The sequence below is a fragment of the Ostrea edulis genome, chromosome 3 (genome assembly GCF_947568905.1).
Source record: "Ostrea edulis chromosome 3, xbOstEdul1.1, whole genome shotgun sequence".
Taxonomy (NCBI): Eukaryota; Metazoa; Mollusca; class Bivalvia; order Ostreida; family Ostreidae; genus Ostrea; species Ostrea edulis.
The window spans coordinates 42542633-42561814 of record NC_079166.1 but is presented as its reverse complement, the minus strand read 5'-3'; the positions used below and the strand labels follow the sequence as shown (position 1 = coordinate 42561814).

Below are 19182 nucleotides of genomic sequence, written 5' to 3'. Positions count from 1 at the left end.
GGTGTTTATATCTCTCAACTGATTCGATACGCAAGAGCTTGTTCTGCATATGATCAGTTTTCAAACCGAGGCAAGCTGCTAACAAACGAGTTGATGGTACAGGGGTTTCATCAGTCTCGATTGAAGCCAGTATTTCGCAAATTCTATGGTCGTTATAACGATCTAGCTCGTCAATACAACCTATCATTGGGTCAAATGCTGTCTGACGTGTTTCATACCGATTGTTAGGCCGTTCTTGGCACACAGATTTTGACTACGGATAACTCTGTTTACCGAATCAGGATATACATTGTAGGGTTCATGGCGGGTGTGACCGGTCGATAGGTGATGTTTACTCCTCCTAGGCACCTGATCCCACCTCTGGTATGTTGAGGGGTCCGTGTTTGCCCAACTATCTATTTTGTATTGCTTATTGGAGTTATGTGATTGATCACTATTCGTTTTCTTCACCTTTCATGCTTGAGGCGAACTGGATAGGCCAAAGACAGGCACAACCTCGTATTTTGCAACAATTGTCCAAGCTCTGCATATAGAGGGAAACAACATCCCTAGACACTTTTTAGAGACTTGATTGTGTCCATGGCACGTGGGAAGGCATTGTCAGGCAGTTATTTGTGCTCGTGATGGGCAGTAAATATTGAACGTGGGTGACTTTGAACTGTAAATGACTGTAATTATCACTAGCATTTGTGATAATTTGATTATTAATCCAGCGTTTACTTAATTTTTGTGTTATCAATAAATCAAACATTGATTACTTCTGATGTCTTAGAATTAATATGAAATTATACTATGCGTTTCGTTCTGGATCAATGTATATTTGACGAAGAAACGGGTATTTTTCATGGCACTCCTGTTCATAAAAAATGTTCAATAAATTATCATCTTTTAATAAAGATGGAAGAAGCTAATTATTTCCAGATCACAGAGCATATAAGGAAATGATCTCCGAAATAGATATATTAGATTATCAACAGAAAGCAAGCTATCAAAATTTATATCACTTAATGCAAGTTTTCTTTGATATCTTAAGAAAGTATGATCAATAAGTCTCAGATGTATCTAAAAATCGAATGTCTTAAATGTTGATATTATCTATCTATATTCTAGAACTCCAGCATGAGTTTATTCATATAATGCCAGCATTGTCTCACTTACTTGATCCTAGGATGCTTACATGCTAGAATGTTGGTATATCTGTTTTTTATTCTGTTGACCTGTATTTCAGCAGCTTTTGTAGTATGCTTTGGACAGGTGTCTTTCAGTAGCTTCAATTTTTAAAACAAGTTGGTGTGGTAACTAATGGTTCTAATTATCAAGTTTATGGTCGAAATGTCAAAAAGTAAATTTTGAAAATGGATTAAGAGAGAAATTTCAAAATGAAAATGAAGTTTATTTTTTACATTTATATTCTACTTTCGGTTCTTCTTGGTATTCTCAGCCGTTGAAATAGATTTACTATATTCATTAAAAATCATGCACATGATTATCATTACAGTTGGTAGAGATAATGAAGACAAAAATATTGGAAATGTAAATATTTTAAAATGACACAAAGAGTTGGAATAATTGCATCTTCTTGTAAAATATTTCAAATACATCGCTTACGTCGTCACTTGATCAAATTAACAAAAGAAGCTCTTGCACCATAGCATTTTGACTGCAATATAGTAGGCACGCATCGAAAAATATGTAGCTATATAATTTCAACATTATGACGAACAACATATTAATTTGGCTTTGCTTGATGTCTGCATTCACGCTTGTTTTCTGAAATTAGCGATTTTCTTGCCCTTTTCAAGAAGTGGGGGAGTCCGGCTGTACTACAGTGTCACACATGCATTATTGGAGTATGCTACTTTATCGTACACACACAGCAGTACTTGTACCTTCATATCACAGGGAAACACTCTTCAGAACAGGTCAACTTGATTTATTTCCCGGATTTTGAGAGACTAATAATGACACAATACTACTAGTTGACTACCGGGAAAACCATTGGAAACTATAGGTTTACTCTCCATCTGTCCGTCCGTCTGTCCATCATCCGATTATAGTCACAGGTGACCTACTTTTTTGAGCGTGATATTCTTACCTTATATTCTCTGGAAAACAGCAGATTACTGTCTGCGCGCATTGTATGCACATGTTGAGCAAACTCTGCGATTTCAACTGGTCTACAATGGAAGACATACATCTTAAACATTTTGTGATTTGAGTGGCTGAACATATCAATTAATTTTTGGTGAACTACTGAAATCTGAAAGAATTCAATATTCATGATTTAATATCCTTTGTCGATTCGTTATGTTGACAACAATATTTTTCCAAAAGTGAATATGCTTTTGCATTCTAAAGCGTGTACATCTGCAAGCAAGATTCTGAACTAGGCAAATATAATAGTCGAGATGTATTCGAGATCGAATACATTCATAAATAAAGCAAATGCAAATATCACACACCCACACACCCCACACACATATGTGTGTGTGTTTATGTATGTATATTGAGCTAGATATAGGGTAGCAGCAGCAGCAAAGTCACTGAATTGATTACACATTACCGAGTTGATACAGAATTTGTATTGCATTAAATTTGATATATATCTGTAATTCAAAATGAAATACAATCGAAGCAAATGTGTTAAATGTCAGTGGAGGAATAGACAGTGCGTCTCGGTGCCGGTCTGAAAGGATACAAATAATCAGAGCAATGCTTTGGAAAATTTATAGGATTTGTGCATGTGCGCAGATAGGATTTCAAGTGATTTTTACCCAGGTTTGGCAACATTTTCAAGTTCGCTTGTGAAATTTACATCATCATTCCCTTTTTCTACCACTCGGATTTTTTTCTGGAATGGTCTGTATTGCAAGAAACGATATATATATATATATATATATATATATATATATATATATATATATAAACTATTACAAACAATTAGATGTTGACAAGTCTGCATTATATACAGTTGAAGAGTGACAGAAGTACTTATTACCCTAATGTTGAATACTTTGAAAATAGTATAGGCTAAACAATTAAGTAAAAACATTAACAGTAAATTATCTACAGATATCACTTAGTTTAAATGACCTTAAAGCGTGTGAAGTAGATTTTAATTATGAACATGAAGTAATTGATATGTTACCAATCAGATATTTGTTCTTGCATCAAAATGACATACCCTTTTCCTTTACGTTTCAGTATCACAATAATAATAACAACCGATACTATAACTGCGGCAACAGCAGACAGGGAACCAGCTATAACAGGTACCAGGTTAGGCTCTTTAAAAACACAATAATAAGGCTAATAATAAGGCTAGAAATGCTAAAAACGCTAACACATACAATTAATCGTAATACGTTTGTCAAGACCGCGGAACATCAAATGGCAACATTGGTAGAATCACAGCGTTCGTGATTTTCATCTGCTACAATTAAAAGATTTAAATCCACAATGGAAAGAGCAGCTGCTGCTCAGAGAGGACGACCATAAAACACATTGGATTGACACACACAGATATATAGATAGATAAATAAATATATATCCCGATGTCAGGAAGATAATACATTTCATGAAAGGTGAAGATAACGAACAGTGATGAATTCTCATTTGCGATCACATTTTGATCTATCTATCAAATGGAGAAGCTGAGGTCATCTCGCTTGTCAGAAAGTTGAGTTGTCAGTTTGCATTAACATCCATGTTCAATGAAATATTTAAGAATAAATGAAAATGTAATTATTGTTAATACAGAAAACGTTGTTGATACATCTAAATGTCCAGTTGAAGGACACAGCTAATGTCGAGTTGAAGGACACAGCAAGATATTGTTTTCCTCTCATGTTCAAGATTTTGAATAAATTCTGCTTTGTGATGTAAAAACAGGTCAGCTAATAAAGGAGCACAATTCGTGCCCATGATAATTCCGACAGACTGTTGGAAGAGCTGATCACCAAAGACTACGAAGATATTGTAAATGAGGAACTCCAGCATCTTTTTAATATCAACTTAAGCTTCTTGTGCTTGGAATCAGAGTGGTGTTTAACAAATTAATTTTTTGAATGACTGATCGCAAGATATGGATATTTCCTTTTTTCATTTTTATTGAAGAAGCAACTTTTCATGATGTCCAGAAAGTCTAGTCCTTAATTTATGGTGAGGAATTGTCGTGTAAAATGTTGAAAAGTCATATATTTTAATGTTGTTGATTTGATGACAGTTTTGTGAATTCCAATTTACTAAAAGCACCTTTCTAAAGTACTTTTAGTAAATTTGAAATTACAAAACTAGAATCCAGAATTTATCTACACCACTTCTGACATATTTCGTGACAGTTTCTCCTTTACAACTGTTAATAGTTTCGTGAGGGGCAAAGATAGGGGCTTGGTAGATCATTTACTGGATCCAGCAATGTATTTGTTTGTAAGTGGTTTGTGAAAATTAGGAATACAGTATATGTCCTGTAACTCATATTCATTCGTCCCAATGGCTGGATATGAAATGTGTTTAAAACGGAAGCACTGTTTTGAAGAATTTCATCTTTTGAAAGGGAAGTTGGAGTATAAGTAGGATTACCAATGTGGAATTAATACAAATTTCATTTAAGTTGCAGTTATAGTAATGTAGATGTTATGTGTTTTAGTGACAATATAGAATTAAAATGAAGTGCCATATAAGTTTTCAATGGAGATTATTCTTCTTTAAAATGTATCGTTATCTTTGAAACATGAAATATGTATGAAGTAAATCATTTTGTCCATGTAGGTTAATAAAATATTGTTTACTTGTTTTCAGCGGTGTTGAAAACTCAGATTCCAAACATCCTTCACTGGTACAAACTGCAAAGCGAACCCTACAAAAAATACGCATCTTTATTATGTTCATTGAACATTCTATCCACAAGTATTTCATACGAGTATTAGAAATCTAAGTCCTACCTGTATTCCTTATCGGGTTTCAAATATCCGTTGCAGTAGGTCTTAGATATTCCATCACAATCTTCCTCTTCTCCAATCAAAACATCATAAGTCTTCAAGATGTCTTCCGTAGCTCTTTTGTGTCTCCTGTCTGTATCATACCAATGTAAACATGTATATACATGTACTTTGTTACATCTACGATGCATGTATATATCATAAAGATAATATTTTCAACATTATGTTTTCTTCGAAAGGGCTTTCCTAGATATGCTATTGTAATATAGGTGTAAAACTTATACGGTACCAATTTTGATGCACCAGATGCGCATTTCGACAAATAATGTCTCTTCAGTGATGCTCAACCGAAATGTTTGAAATTCGAAATAACTATGAAGTTTTAGAGCTAAATATAGCCAAAAACAGCGTGCCAAAAAAGTGGAGCCAAATTCGTCCAAGGATAAGAGCTATGCATGAGGGAGATAATCCTTAATTTTGAAATGAATTTCTAAATTTTATAACAGCAATTAAATATACATCCGTATTTTCAAGCTAGTAACGAAGTACTTAGCTACTGGGCTGTAGAGACCCTCGGGGACTAACAGTCCACCAGCAGAGGCCTCGACCCAGGGGTCATAATGTAAAACTTATACCTGTTACGAGGTTATCGTGGACTGGAGTCACAAACTAAAACTATATCAGTAATATATAATAGATTCATTCCCGGCATCCATAAACAAAGCTTGATTATGTGTAGAAAATACCAGCAATATGCATAAATAGTTCGCAAAGTGATTTAATTTCAGATTTATGAACCAAGGCAATTAAACCTGGCGCAAACTGCAATCGTCAATTCACCTCCTCTCAGGTCATTCTGCTGATGTAACAGAGTTACCGTAAATGACGGAATGTCTACGATGTATTCAATGAACCCTATGAAAAGCAATTATTTTCGAAAGCATACGTCATTTACAGGAGAAAAATCTGATTAAATTCTGTGAAATCTTTACTTTTACTGGTGTAGCACGCGATGTTTAAAGTTTTACTATAGTATCAATTTTTTAACGATAGTTAATCAAAGGATCAAACTTTGTACTATAGTCTATAAAAGATATCAAAGTTTTTGTATCGCAAATTAAAGCATCCTATGTTTTGCAAAACAAATAAATAAATCAAAGGTCATATGATATGTTTTACGGAAATATTTACACCACGACAAGTCATCAAAATGCTATACTTATTCATAATTCTACCAAAGTTTTTAATGAAGTAAATCAAAGACCCAAGAGTTTACTATAACTAAATATGGTTTACCTAGCTTTTGTTAAGGTTTTTAGTCTAGGCTACCCCATAACATGCGCCTCCCACATTATCAATGTTTTGTTTCATCGATATACTATGAGCAGAAGCTCGTTTCTGTGTCTTCAATTTCTGAGTTGAACAAAGAACGTTTCGCTCACCGTCATAATATGCTGAATGTGGGAGGAAGTCGAAATATCTGGGTGAAAAACAACGTGATTGTAAGTCATTTAGATATATGGAAACAATACCCTTAATTCCAAAATGTGATGCCACCCCCCCCCCCCACCAAAACCAAAGTCATAGCTCATATCATGTTGTACTGACAGGTTTATTGTTGCCAATTATTCTCATTAACTATGAATTGGCAAGCTTTCTCGGAATATCTAATTGCAGGCCATTCAGCTACAAATAACATAATACGAATGCTTCGTACTTATAAGTGTTATTTTCAAGATAATTTCTGTCAAATATCATTTGAATTTCTACCTTTCAAAAACATATTTACCAGAATACTACTTTATTCCAAGTAGTGAGTATGATCAAATACAAGACTTGCTACAATATGGTCGAATCTTATTATTCAGGAAGGTAAATAATTCCCCAGCATTTAGCTGTGACAAAGTGGAAATAATAGCAAAGAGTAGTTGTGCTTCAATAATTTTATAATATATTTTCACGAATATTTCGATTAAGCTTATATTGTTGTAAACTTACATTTATTACATCCAGGATTCAGATCAGTAGTCGCTATGTAAGGCTGAAAATGGTCTTGTGAGTGAACATTAGACCACGTTTTGTACTCTTCCTTGATGAAACTTTCGTACTTCGTCCTTGAGTCATGAAATGGTGATGCTAAGAACAAAAATTGAATATACATACTTAGTCTTCCTAGGCACTTAATCCCACCTCTGGTATATCTAGGGGTCCCTGTTTACCGAACTCTCTATTTTCTATTGCTTATAGGAATCATAAGATTGATCACTGTTCGTTATCTTCACCTTTCACATGGAAGACATATGCTATTGAATACATTCGAGACAAATTTGCAAAACAACACCCTGTCCAGAAAAAAAACTTAAACGATACAAAATACTAATTCTGAATAAAAAAAAAATAGACATTGAGGTTTTATTCGCCTATAAATGTTTAGAATCAGACTAAGCATATTGATGAATAGAAAAAAACCGGACAGTTTTTCATGCGACTACATATACTGAAGGACTTGCTAAGGCATATGCCATTATATTCACGACTTCAGCTTCTCCATCGTCAGGTTCCCATATTTATATAGCAATATTTCATTATCACCTGAATATGATGATTATGTCTCTCAACTGATTCACATACGCGATAACATGTTATGCGTACGATTAATTATTGAATCAAGGCTGACAACTTCAAATTAGTTAATGTTACAGGTGTTTCATCAATCTCATTTAAAGTCAGCATTTTGGAAATTTTATGATCATTAAAATGATCTGATTTGTAAATACAACCTGTCACTTGGTTGAATGTTGTCTGATGTGTTTAAAACGAATTGTTTAGGCACTCTTTACACACTAATGTGACTACGGATTACTCCATTTTCTCCAACCAGATATAGGGTTCAAGGCGGGGTGACCGGTCAATAGAGGATGCTTTCTCCTCCTTGGTAAATGATCCCACCTTTTCAGATGTCCTTAAACGCATGATGTTTAACATAGTGAATGTTACTTCGCTAATCGCTCGGCAATAGAAGTGAAAATGTTCAGTCCTTCAGATATAACCATTCAAACAGAGGTATCGTGCTACGGTCTTGATCTATACAACTCATGCAACATATAGTCTAGCGCTATTTTGCTGTAATATCACTCAATTTCCACGTTGTCTCATAAATAGAATAATGTTAGGGTTGGCTAATATTATTAACTTTAACGCGCCGGGTAACATTCCTACTCACCATTAGGAGAGAAATATGCCCGGTTCAGTAGCTGTTTTCCTGCTCCACACTATTATACTCCTAACCAAACAATTAGATTTGAAAAATGACCCACCGATTAAGAAGACAATTGCTCCCTCCCCGACGGTTTAAACCCAGGTAACACCCATCACTGTTGTCATGAGCAATCAAGATTAATTAGTAAGTTGAAAAATCCCTCATTCTTGCATCTTAAGACGTATATGACGTCTAGAATAATGCATGTCTAGCAGAGCAGTGATATGACTTTGAAAGAGGGCAGACAGTTAGATGTATATGTTGCCAGAAACTATTCCGTACAGTTCTAAGGGTTATTGTTCTTAATTCTGGAATGATCCAATTCGATTATCAAAATTGACTTCGCAAATGGATAGGCCGAATCTGATTGTCTCATCGATATGTCTTTCGAGGGCGTCTGGGATGTTCATGATCTTGGACGTTTGGAAACTGCTGAAATAAGTTGTAAGGTGAATGCAGTGTTTAATTTTTACACCGAACTGCTTTGAAACATCAATCTGTGTAACATTTCTCTTTTTCATACAAGCCTAACATTTCTGTGTGGACAATTTACATTAAATGAAGTTTTATGTTTGTAAATTCAAATTCTTAAGCAAGCAGTATATACACGTTTCAGACGTAGCTTTTTTCCAATTTCCAAAGTTACAACCGAAAGTGAATAAAAACAGAGTAATCGATACCCGTAAAAGAGCATATGAAAATTAGGCGGAAACTGTCATTCTGCTTACATATGCAGCTAAATACTTCAATTCGCATTTTCTTTGATTTTCTTGATTTAAGTGGTGAAAATTGTTGAAATGACATAAGGATTTAAGTTTAACTGTACGATTAATTCACCGAATTGTTTATATGACCTGGACGAACAAATATAACAATATCAAATATTACAAACTTTAAGCAAGGTTATGTTAGGTTAGTGGGATATCAGTGTAAGGTGAAGATAACGAACAGTGATCAACCTCATAACTCCTATAAGCAATACGAAATAGATAGTTGGGCAAACACGGACCCCTAGACACACCAGAGGTGGGATCAGGTGCGTAGGAGGAGTAAGCATCCCCTGTTGACCGGCCACACCCGCCGTGAGCCCTATATCCTGATCAGTAAATACATTCTGGGAACAAAAAGATGTTTTGAGATCGGGATTCCAAAAACTAAATAACTATTTAAACTACTATTTCTTGTGTTCTTGCCAGTAGCCTACTACTACTAGTAAAAATTAACACACCAAAAGCAGTTTTACATTTGCCTCTTTGTTTGAAAATGTCCGACATTCACAGTAAAAGAGCATCAAGAATTATCCTATAATGACAGTTAATATAGATTTAGTATATGTTTTTTTTAACTTTTAGCATGCAAAGCCATTTATGGGAAAGGGCTTCTTGGATGCAAGGTGAAGATAACGAACAGTGATCAATCTCATAACTCCTATAAGCAATACAAAATAGATAGTTGGGCAAATACGGACCCCTGGACACACCAGAGGTGGGATCAGGTGCGTAGGAGGAGTAAGCATCCCCTGTTGACCGGTCACACCCGCCGTGAGCCCCATATCCTGATCAGGTAAACGGAGTTATCCGCAGTCAAAATCAGTGTGCCAAGAACGGCTATATTTTATAGAATTGTGCACCTTATGATACTCTTCAAGATCCACATTCAAAATTCCGATTTTCCTGACTATTGTACTACTCGGTATAACATCTTCAGTTCTTAACAAACACTAGACATTATCTACAGTGTTTTTGATTCATAACCAAATTGTCCTAAGGTTGTTTTTATGTATGACAATAATCTTCAGGAATCATGTTTTCTTCCAATAAGTTTCTTCAAATCTGGAGAAGGCCTTCAATTGATTGATGATGCATATAACATATATCTTGTTGAGTATAATTTAAAGACGTGCAATTCCGTGGAAAAGAACACATTTTGATTACTTACATAATTTTTCTGGTATGCTTGACTGTTCAGCGACGATAATGTACCACGAGTCTGGATTTCCATTTAAGTTATCACAAAGGGATCGATAATTAAGGGAAACAGACAATTGCTGCTCGTCGTTTGAAAGTTTTGCAGATGGTCCCAACGATATGACTTTCACATAACTGGGTAATTTAATAGGAATCGGTGCTGGAAAAAAGAAGCAAGAAAATAATCAAAGTATGCTATGATACATCTTTTAATTCTAGTTTTATAACTTCAATTGAGACTGCAAACTTTACTCATAATATTTTCAAAGTAAACTTAAAATGATGCTAGTTGTGGTTTTTTTCTGGTTCAAATACATCAATTGCAAAATATTCATCATTAATAATCAGTGGACAGTAATTCAACTTTTCATAAACTTTGATCGATAACGATACATTTTCAAAAACCGTGTAAATAATAACATATCTCAATATTTGTTTACACAAAGAGTGAAACACTATCTATAATGAGCTTCCGTTTTGATGTATATCCGTAATTTTTGTGAATCCTTTAAACACATTAGACAGTAGATATTGATCATTAAAGTGAAAAACTAAATTTTGGAAGAAAGCGTAAAGCAGTCCTTTTAAGACACTGAGTTCGAATTGTGGTATGGACCCACTGTAATTTTGGGACTATTTCGCATTTACGTTTGATTTTCGAAATGATGCGATATTATTTATTTTATGTTTGAGTCTTAAAAAATGAAATTATCTGGTTTTTACAGTAAATTGAAATTATACGTGTTGAAGAACAAAAATTATAAACAAATATGCCTTATCACCAATCTTATATTATATGACAATATACTTAGAGACTAATTCCTTTAAATGCGCTTCAACTTCAGTGAACAAACACACCTTTTAATTAAATGTACCTGTAAAGTTGGCTGATTATTTTTTTAAGAAACTCACCTCCGGCAGAAATTTTGATTGTTTCATTGACATAATCCTTTTCAGTAGCATTAGCTATCGTAGATGGGAATATCTAGAAGCAAAAGCAACCGATATAATATGCCAATTACAAAGTTTGAAATATACTTTCAATTTATTCAGTGAATTCTGAGAAAAGCGATGCATACTTGGAAAAAGTATGTATTTTCTGGCAATATCTGTGTTATACTAGTCGAAAGTATGTCCGGTGCGTATGCAAGCGTCTTAACCTGAAAGATGTCAAAATGTAGTGAATATACATTACAATAGTCATCTCATGATGCATTGATTTAAGCGTTTATTTGATACAGACACACTAACCTGACCAATAAGTCTCCCTGTGGAATATACCACCCAGTACTGTATGAAATATTTTCGTATTATTCCGTTCCTGTTCGTCTCTGATGGTGCCGCCCACAATAACGTAATTTCACGCGGAGCAGTGACATTTTGAACTTGAGAGACTTGAAAACTTCTTACTTTTCCTGGAGCTGTTATTCAAATACATTGTAAATTCCTTTTAAAAACTTACAAAGACATCACGGATTCATAAACCCATTGAGCAATGTGTTGGATTGTTTGAGAACAAAATCACCATTTAAGCCAATTTCAACAAGGAATTTGTAATATTATTTTGAAACGTGTATCACTAATTGTTACGTCATAGTCCATACTTCAGATAGGTGTTAAACCTACTCACCACTTTCCTTGGTACGGATGATTACTGTAGTAGAATTTGGCCCAAATGGATCAGTGATAGCAGAGATTGTTACACTGTAATTCCAAAACGGATGCAGGTCCTGTATCGTGCATGATGTGTTCCTATACCCTAAAAGTCAGTTTGATATATACCATTGAAATATACAAATCATTTCATTTTCGTACATAAGATTCCACTACATAAAGCATTACTGTTTGCTAGTATGACAAAAACCTGTTGTTAAACAGCTTGATGTATTTATGTTGTTTCTTGAATCAAGTGCATAGGCTCTGTAATACGTTGGACCAGTTTGTAAAATCGGTAGTTCCCATCTCAGGAAAACAGAAAACGGTGTGGTGTTAAATGTCACGTTTCTGGGTTTCTTGGCAGCTGAATCAAAACAAACAATAGCATTGAAGATACGGAAGTACATAACTTGATAGAATCAATGAATAACAATTACATATATCATATACGCATGTTTGTCTCCATACATATAATCTCAGCTGAATTATAAAAGATGTATTCATGAGATTTAAATCTAATCAGAAGGGACCCCATATGAAAGGGGAACTATACAAGTATTACTCCATACCTTCAGTGGTTGTATTCACTGCTCGTGATTTAACGGATTCTCCAGCAATGTTCACACCGACAACTTTAGCTGAAATGTTGAATGAATATTGCCGATAAGGAAGAAGATCAGTTACAGTGTAAGACGTGTCGTTGGATGGGATTTGTAATGGATCGGCTTCCAACACGATCCTGCCAATCACTTTGATTAGATAATATTCAATTATTCCATTAGGTTGACATGGTTTTTTCCAAGTTAGTGGAACGCTTCTAGATGTTAAATGTCCCATGTTAATGTCTCTGACAATTTCTGGAACTAAAAGACAAAAACATTGATAAATTAAATCATGAGTAAATGTCAGAAACGTTTTAATCAAATGCAGTAAAATTAGTTACCATCAGGTTTTGTGCGTATAGTTATGGGTTTGCTATAATCTCCACTTCCAGCAGATGTAGCCATTCTTGCTCTTATGGTGTAATCCCAGTAGCTATACAGATTTTCAAGAGAGGAGACGTATATTTCGCCTATGGAATTGTTCAATTGTACAATTTTAGTTCTTGTTTCATATTTCAAATTATCGGAAAGACATGTATTCTGCGTTTTGTATTTATATTCCATATCTAAACGAATAATATGTCCATTTCGAAATACTGGGGTTTGAAATTCCAGTGAGATTTCCGATTCCGAGGTACTATTTCCCCGAAGATTCGTAGGCTGTGATGGCCCTAAAATAAATAGAAAGCGGAATTTCAATAGTACTTAGAATTATGATTAGAAAATGAATACATAGTTATTACACTTTCACTTTTAAAACTTACTGTCCTCTGATGTTCTGACTACTGTGTTTGAAACCGGTCCAGACCCAATGAATGTTAATGCAAATACAGAGATGTTGTACTCTGTAAAGAACTTTAAATCGTGGACAACAACTGAATATTTCATGTTGTTGTTTTCCATGAAGTTGATTGATTTTTGGGGGGTACATTTCTCAGATTCCGGTGGAATAGTTGGTTTCTAGAAAATAATGCGAAACTTATATCTAGAAGATATACTAGTATGTTAAGGTAATTATCAGTGCATATACTAATTCCAAATATTCAATTTGCTTGTTTTATGGAGAGATATATCTTGACTAAAAAGGATCCCAATTACAATTCACTTTTAGAGAAATTAAAGAAACATTTGGAACTATATTGAACGGACAGAAGTGAATAATATAAAATTGATAAAACATACCTGATCTGGATCTTCTTTCAAATGTGCAGAATCATCTTTATGTTTTCTCATACAATGGCTACATTTAAGTTTTATTTTTTGTACACAGTTTGAATGTAATTGTACCAGAACTTCGTAATTTTGAATGATACCATTTGGGGAAGTGGGTTTTCCCCAAGAAACAAATACAGAAGATGATGAGATATTCGTTGCCCGAAGATTGGTGACATTGCTGGGAGCTGAATGCAGGATAAATAGAGAAATATAAACCATTTAATTATCAAAAGAGCTAAACTTATACAATGTACGATTGACAAACACAACTATCGATATTTAGATTTCAGATATTAACCCCAAGCGTATTTTTTAGCTTTCAAATTAACTCGGATATTTTTTCAAGAATCGACAATTTTTGATTATGTACAAATGGCGTAAAGATTCTTAAAATCCTCCTATATTGTTACGTGCTCTTAAAATGCCCTATGATTACCTGCTTCACGAGTGTAAACCTGTAAATATGATATCGGTCCATCGCCTTTGGTGTTTACAGCTGCTATGGTAATGTTGTAGAAAGTTCCTGAAAATTAGAAATAGCTTCTAAGCTACATGTATAGAACATTTTGTGATAACCATATCTCTTAAACTTTATGCTAAAATAAATAATTTCCAATTACTCCATTTGAACATTCATTTCTTACCTTTTTGCAAAGTTTTAAACGACCAGGTATTTTGAAAACCGTCTATTGTTTGAACTGATCCTTGATCTTGTGAGATTGATAACTTGTATCGGAGGATATCTCCATTTTTACACACCGGATCTACCCATTTTACATCAATGCTATCTGTAGTAACTTCTGTGACTGCAAAAGAGCTGACTTTTCCAGGCTCTGTAATTCAAAAAATTCTCTTATATATAGGTCAACAGGGGATGCTTACTCCTCCTAAGCACCTGATCCCACCTCTGGTGTGTCCAGGGGTCCGTGTTTGCCCAACTATCTATTTTGTATTGCTTGTAGGAGTTATGAGATTGATCACTGTTCGTTATCTTCACCTTGCATATATATATATATATATATATATATATATATATATATATGACAAATTTAGAAATTCATTTCAAAATTAAGGATTATCTCCCTTATGCATGGCTCTTATCCTTGGACGAATGTGGCTCTAGTTTTTTGGCACTCTAGTTTTCCTTGTAGCTCCTACAATTTCATTGTTATTTCGATTTTCCAAACTTTCGGCTTGGGCATCACTGAGAAGAGACATTATTTGTCGAAATGTGCATCTGGTGCATCAAAATTGGTACCGTATCAGTTTTACATATATTTCTATGAGTTATAGAGAAGAAGAAAAAATAAGAATATTTTGGAATTTTATTTTTAACATTTCAATCTATCCCTAAAGTAAAAGAAATTCTTCGAGACTATACATAAACATTTCTGTCATTGTGTAGGACGTACACACTCACACCCCCTCCACACACAGAGTTTAAGCAACAAATTAAGAAACTCATTGTAATGAATCATTGATATATATAGGATGTATACTTGCTCTAAGGTATTTTTATGGTCCTTTGGTGTGACAAAGATTGTGACCTTGAACTAAGCCTGACCAAATAAAAACAGAATTGCGGATTCACTTTTCCTTAACTTAGCATATACTTGGAGTTATTGCTTTCATTCAATGATCAAACTGTTTAAATTCAATAACGTGTTGATACCTGTCTCGGATGAATTCACGATGATCTGGAGTGGGTCACCATGTAGGTTCCCAGATACGGAAACTATGGAGATGTTGCAGTATGTTCCTGGATTAAGGCCAGTTATATTTACAGAATTTATTAAGTCTGTGGTTTTGGAAATTGCGACACTAGGAGTACAAGACATGCAGGAACTGTTTTCACATGAACAACTTTTCTCTACGGTATACTTCTCGACATTCCCATCTAAGTGAGTCCATTCTATAGCTACGTAGGAGGTGTCATTGTAAATTCTAACATTATCTGCAGGTATGGTGGGCCCTGAAAAATATATAATTGGTAAAGAGAATATGCTGTATAATCTTATTTTGAAATGATATATTGTCACTATTTATCACTTAACAACATATAAGCGTTAAGATAATATAACCTTTTAAGTGAAAAAAGTTCATATGGTTTCGTTTTACATTTCAAGAATCTGTTGAAATCATGACATAAACACTTTAGTTGGACTTCATAGTGTAACTGATTATGAACTTACTGGAGTACGACGTTTTTGTGCAGCCATGTAAACTAAGAAGACCTCGGATTCCGATGGAATATATCGTGACAGTATGCAATGATCCTGATGTCAGATTGGACAATTGTTGAACAAGTGAATGTGAAGTAAATGTGGCATTCTTCTGTGTGTCAGTGGTTGTGTATTCCACCACATACCCCGTAGCATCCACAGTTTTCATGGCAGTAAGATTTAGTGTAAAGTCGTATGCTCCAATGTTTGAGATAACAGCTGATGTGCAGTCAGGGTTATTTGGTCCTTTACAAATGTAGAAGGCATAATGTATAAACAACATACCTTCACAAAAATATTATTTATGCTGGTTTAAAACCATAGATATATACAAAATGATTAGAACGAGAAAGTATCTCATTTGATTTTATCTTATGTAAAGTTAATTAAAAATGCGTCGCCTTATCTCAACATAAATATTCATTTCTTAAGTTTTATTATGATGTTTGATGAATTACACGGAAAAATGTATGGCAAGAAAATTCAATGTCAACATGAAAAAAAAAAAAAAAAAAAAAAAAAAAACAACGCGCAAAACTAACATGAAAAAACAATTGACATAAATATCATTATTATCCTCTACCGATTTTTCAAAATTATCGTAAAATGAGTGATTCCCTGCGGAAAGGTGTGACAGTTCAATGAACTGATACACATTTATTCGGAACACTTTCCAGAATCTTTTTATATATGGAAAGTTTGAATATGTTCCGAATGGAATAAGAAACATTCAACATAAAATGGAATAACATCACGAGTTAATTGGGCCCAGTATAAGACCCTGTTTACGATAGCAAATGACAACAGACATGATGAGTAGGTCCCATGGATCCAGCTTTTCAACACTGTATAAAATTTTATTCTGGTTTCAGTTTTTGTATCGGTATAACAAAACAATTAAAGTATATCATTGAGAGTGTCAACAAAATCCCAGAACCCCTTGAACAAGCATATCAATATCAGGAATATGATTATGAGGACTATGAGAAGTTAGCAAGATTACAGTTCCCCTTGTTATATAAAAACGTGGTTCTCTTATTCGCCTGTGACGCATCTAAAGAAAACAGAGGGACCTGCCAGCATTTTTTAAGATTACATGTCCAACATATCAATGCATAAACTGTCTGAAGGAAACAAAATGGATGCGGTAGATTCAATAGTATTTGCAATATCGCGATTGGTGCATCAACTGATTTATAAAGAAAAGAAACGTATAGAACTATTTTTTGCTGAATGTTTTCTAACAATTTTTCCAGACATTTCTGGGGTCTAGAAACAATCCTCCTTGTAACATCTAACACATTTGATAACTAGATAGATATTCTATGGAAGTTGAGGACAATGAAACGTGTTTCCATGAATTCTTAAAATTGGTCTCTGTAACGCATGATTATTGTAAGTTCCTAATACGCGTGATTCGGACACCAGTAGTCTATCAAATACACAGGTTCTCGATATTTGATTGTGTTGCCTTTAGATGTAAGTGCTTTTTGAGAAATGCAGCGTCGAAATGATGATCAATGCAAGAATACAATTGGATGACTGGAAGCTGGCATGTCAAAATTAGCAGTTGAAAGAGATTTCAACTTTTTAAAAAGCAACGTTATCGCAAATGAAAACTGGATAGATATTTTATAGAATTTGAGGACAAGAAAACGTGTTTCCATAAAGTCAAAAAACTATTGTTAGCTCCTTATGCACGTGATTCAGACACCAGTAGTTTATGAAATGCACAGGTTCTCGATATTACATTCAGTTCCCTTTAAATATAACCACGTTTTGAGAACCGAAGCGTCTGCATGACGATCAACGCAACAACGCAATTGGACGATAGGAAGCAGGCGTATCATAATGTGCAGTTGCAAGAAATTTCTATGTTGAATAAAGCACCATATCTCGCCTATTAAAGCAAAGACAGGCACTAATATGAAACAGAGTTTCTGACATATCATATTTCAGTCACTTTATTAGTTCCCTACCTATCCTATGATATTGAAATTATACATACTTGTAAACTGGGAGAAATTCTTGCATCCGTCCAAGCTCTTTATGTCTTGTCCATTGTTTGTTATTAAAGCATGTATGGAAAATGAGTACCGAGTTCCTGGTAGAAGTCCTGATATCGTTGTATTCAGCAAGTCTTTGTTTACACATGAGACATTTCCTTGATAAGTGGACGGTGGATCATAATAAATACAGACCTGCTCCGTGTTTTCACCCGTATCAATCTTTGTAAGATCAATATCAATTCCATCTTTGGTAGATGCTGTTATCAGTCCCTGGGAACAAGTTGGATCTTTTGGCCCTGTAAACGAAACGATGATGAGATTGTAGTGATGTGAATTCAATCAGAATTATTCATCTAACTATGGTTGCTTCATTACCAAATCGATACAGAATATGACCACATTGGTGATGTTGTTTAATTTCTTATATTTCCAAAATTATTTAGCTACATTGTTATTTTTGCGTAATCTTAGGATAAAGTGATACAACCTATATAATACGTCACTGATACACATAATTGATTGAAAACATAGCAGGTGCTTAAATACGTGTCGGAGGATATCGCTTTTCATGAAATAAATCTCCATATCACATCATACAACGTGTAACACTAGTAAAATTATTCACGTCTTAAAAGCTGAAAAACACGTTATGACAGAATCTCCGATCCCGATGGTTAACGAGGGCAATGCATTAGTCCAAAAGTTAAGCTTTAAAACTCCGTAACTCAAACACATTTAACATTGATCGCAACTAATTACAAATGTTATCGAGACAATTCCAAGCAAATGCCTATGGTGAACGAAAAGATGAATTAAGAGTGGTAGAACTGCAACATTTAGCATTTTCATGCGATGAGCGTGGTTATCTTATTCGTCTGCAACACATCCAAAGTAAACACAGGTACGGACAAGCCAGTATGTTTTGATATTTGTGAAACAATTTTTCCAAAACATTTTCGGGGTCTAGAATGAATTTCCTTGTTACAGTTAATGCTATTGATAACTAGATAGATATCTTATAGAATTTTAGGACAAGAGAACGGGTTTTCATAAAAACCTAAAATTGGTCTGTGTAAATTGCTATTATGTTAAGTTCCTAATGCATGTTCCTAAACCAGTAGTTTATGAAATGCACAGGTTCTCGAGTTTTTTCTCCCGTTCTCTTTAAATGTAACCACGTTTTGAGAAGTGCAGCGTCTGAATGATGATCAATGTAACAACACAATTGGACGATAGGAAGCAGGCGTGTCATAATGTACAGTTGTAAGAGATTTCAATGTTGAATAAAGCACCACATCTCGCAAAGTAAAGC

At 34.4% G+C, this 19182-nt stretch overlaps 1 protein-coding gene across 1 annotated transcript in view; it reads right to left on the bottom strand.

Moving 5' to 3' along the window:
* Positions 1-19182, bottom strand: part of LOC125677048 (phosphatidylinositol phosphatase PTPRQ-like) — a 70692-nt gene that overhangs the window by 16364 nt on the left and 35146 nt on the right. Inside the window, exons 33-54 of the mRNA XM_056160902.1 lie at positions 17870-18166; positions 15832-16107; positions 15312-15611; positions 14284-14472; positions 14076-14162; positions 13607-13824; positions 13189-13384; positions 12766-13095; positions 12392-12685; positions 12031-12186; positions 11797-11925; positions 11418-11587; positions 11246-11326; positions 11079-11151; positions 10138-10326; positions 6939-7076; positions 4944-5073; positions 4791-4858; positions 3185-3287; positions 2775-2861; positions 2096-2177; positions 1178-1268 (exon numbers count right to left, since the gene is read on the bottom strand). Coding sequence (XP_056016877.1) covers positions 1178-1268; positions 2096-2177; positions 2775-2861; positions 3185-3287; positions 4791-4858; positions 4944-5073; positions 6939-7076; positions 10138-10326; positions 11079-11151; positions 11246-11326; positions 11418-11587; positions 11797-11925; positions 12031-12186; positions 12392-12685; positions 12766-13095; positions 13189-13384; positions 13607-13824; positions 14076-14162; positions 14284-14472; positions 15312-15611; positions 15832-16107; positions 17870-18166 — 3684 coding nt within the window. The remainder of the gene's footprint in view (positions 1-1177; positions 1269-2095; positions 2178-2774; positions 2862-3184; positions 3288-4790; positions 4859-4943; positions 5074-6938; positions 7077-10137; positions 10327-11078; positions 11152-11245; positions 11327-11417; positions 11588-11796; positions 11926-12030; positions 12187-12391; positions 12686-12765; positions 13096-13188; positions 13385-13606; positions 13825-14075; positions 14163-14283; positions 14473-15311; positions 15612-15831; positions 16108-17869; positions 18167-19182) is intronic.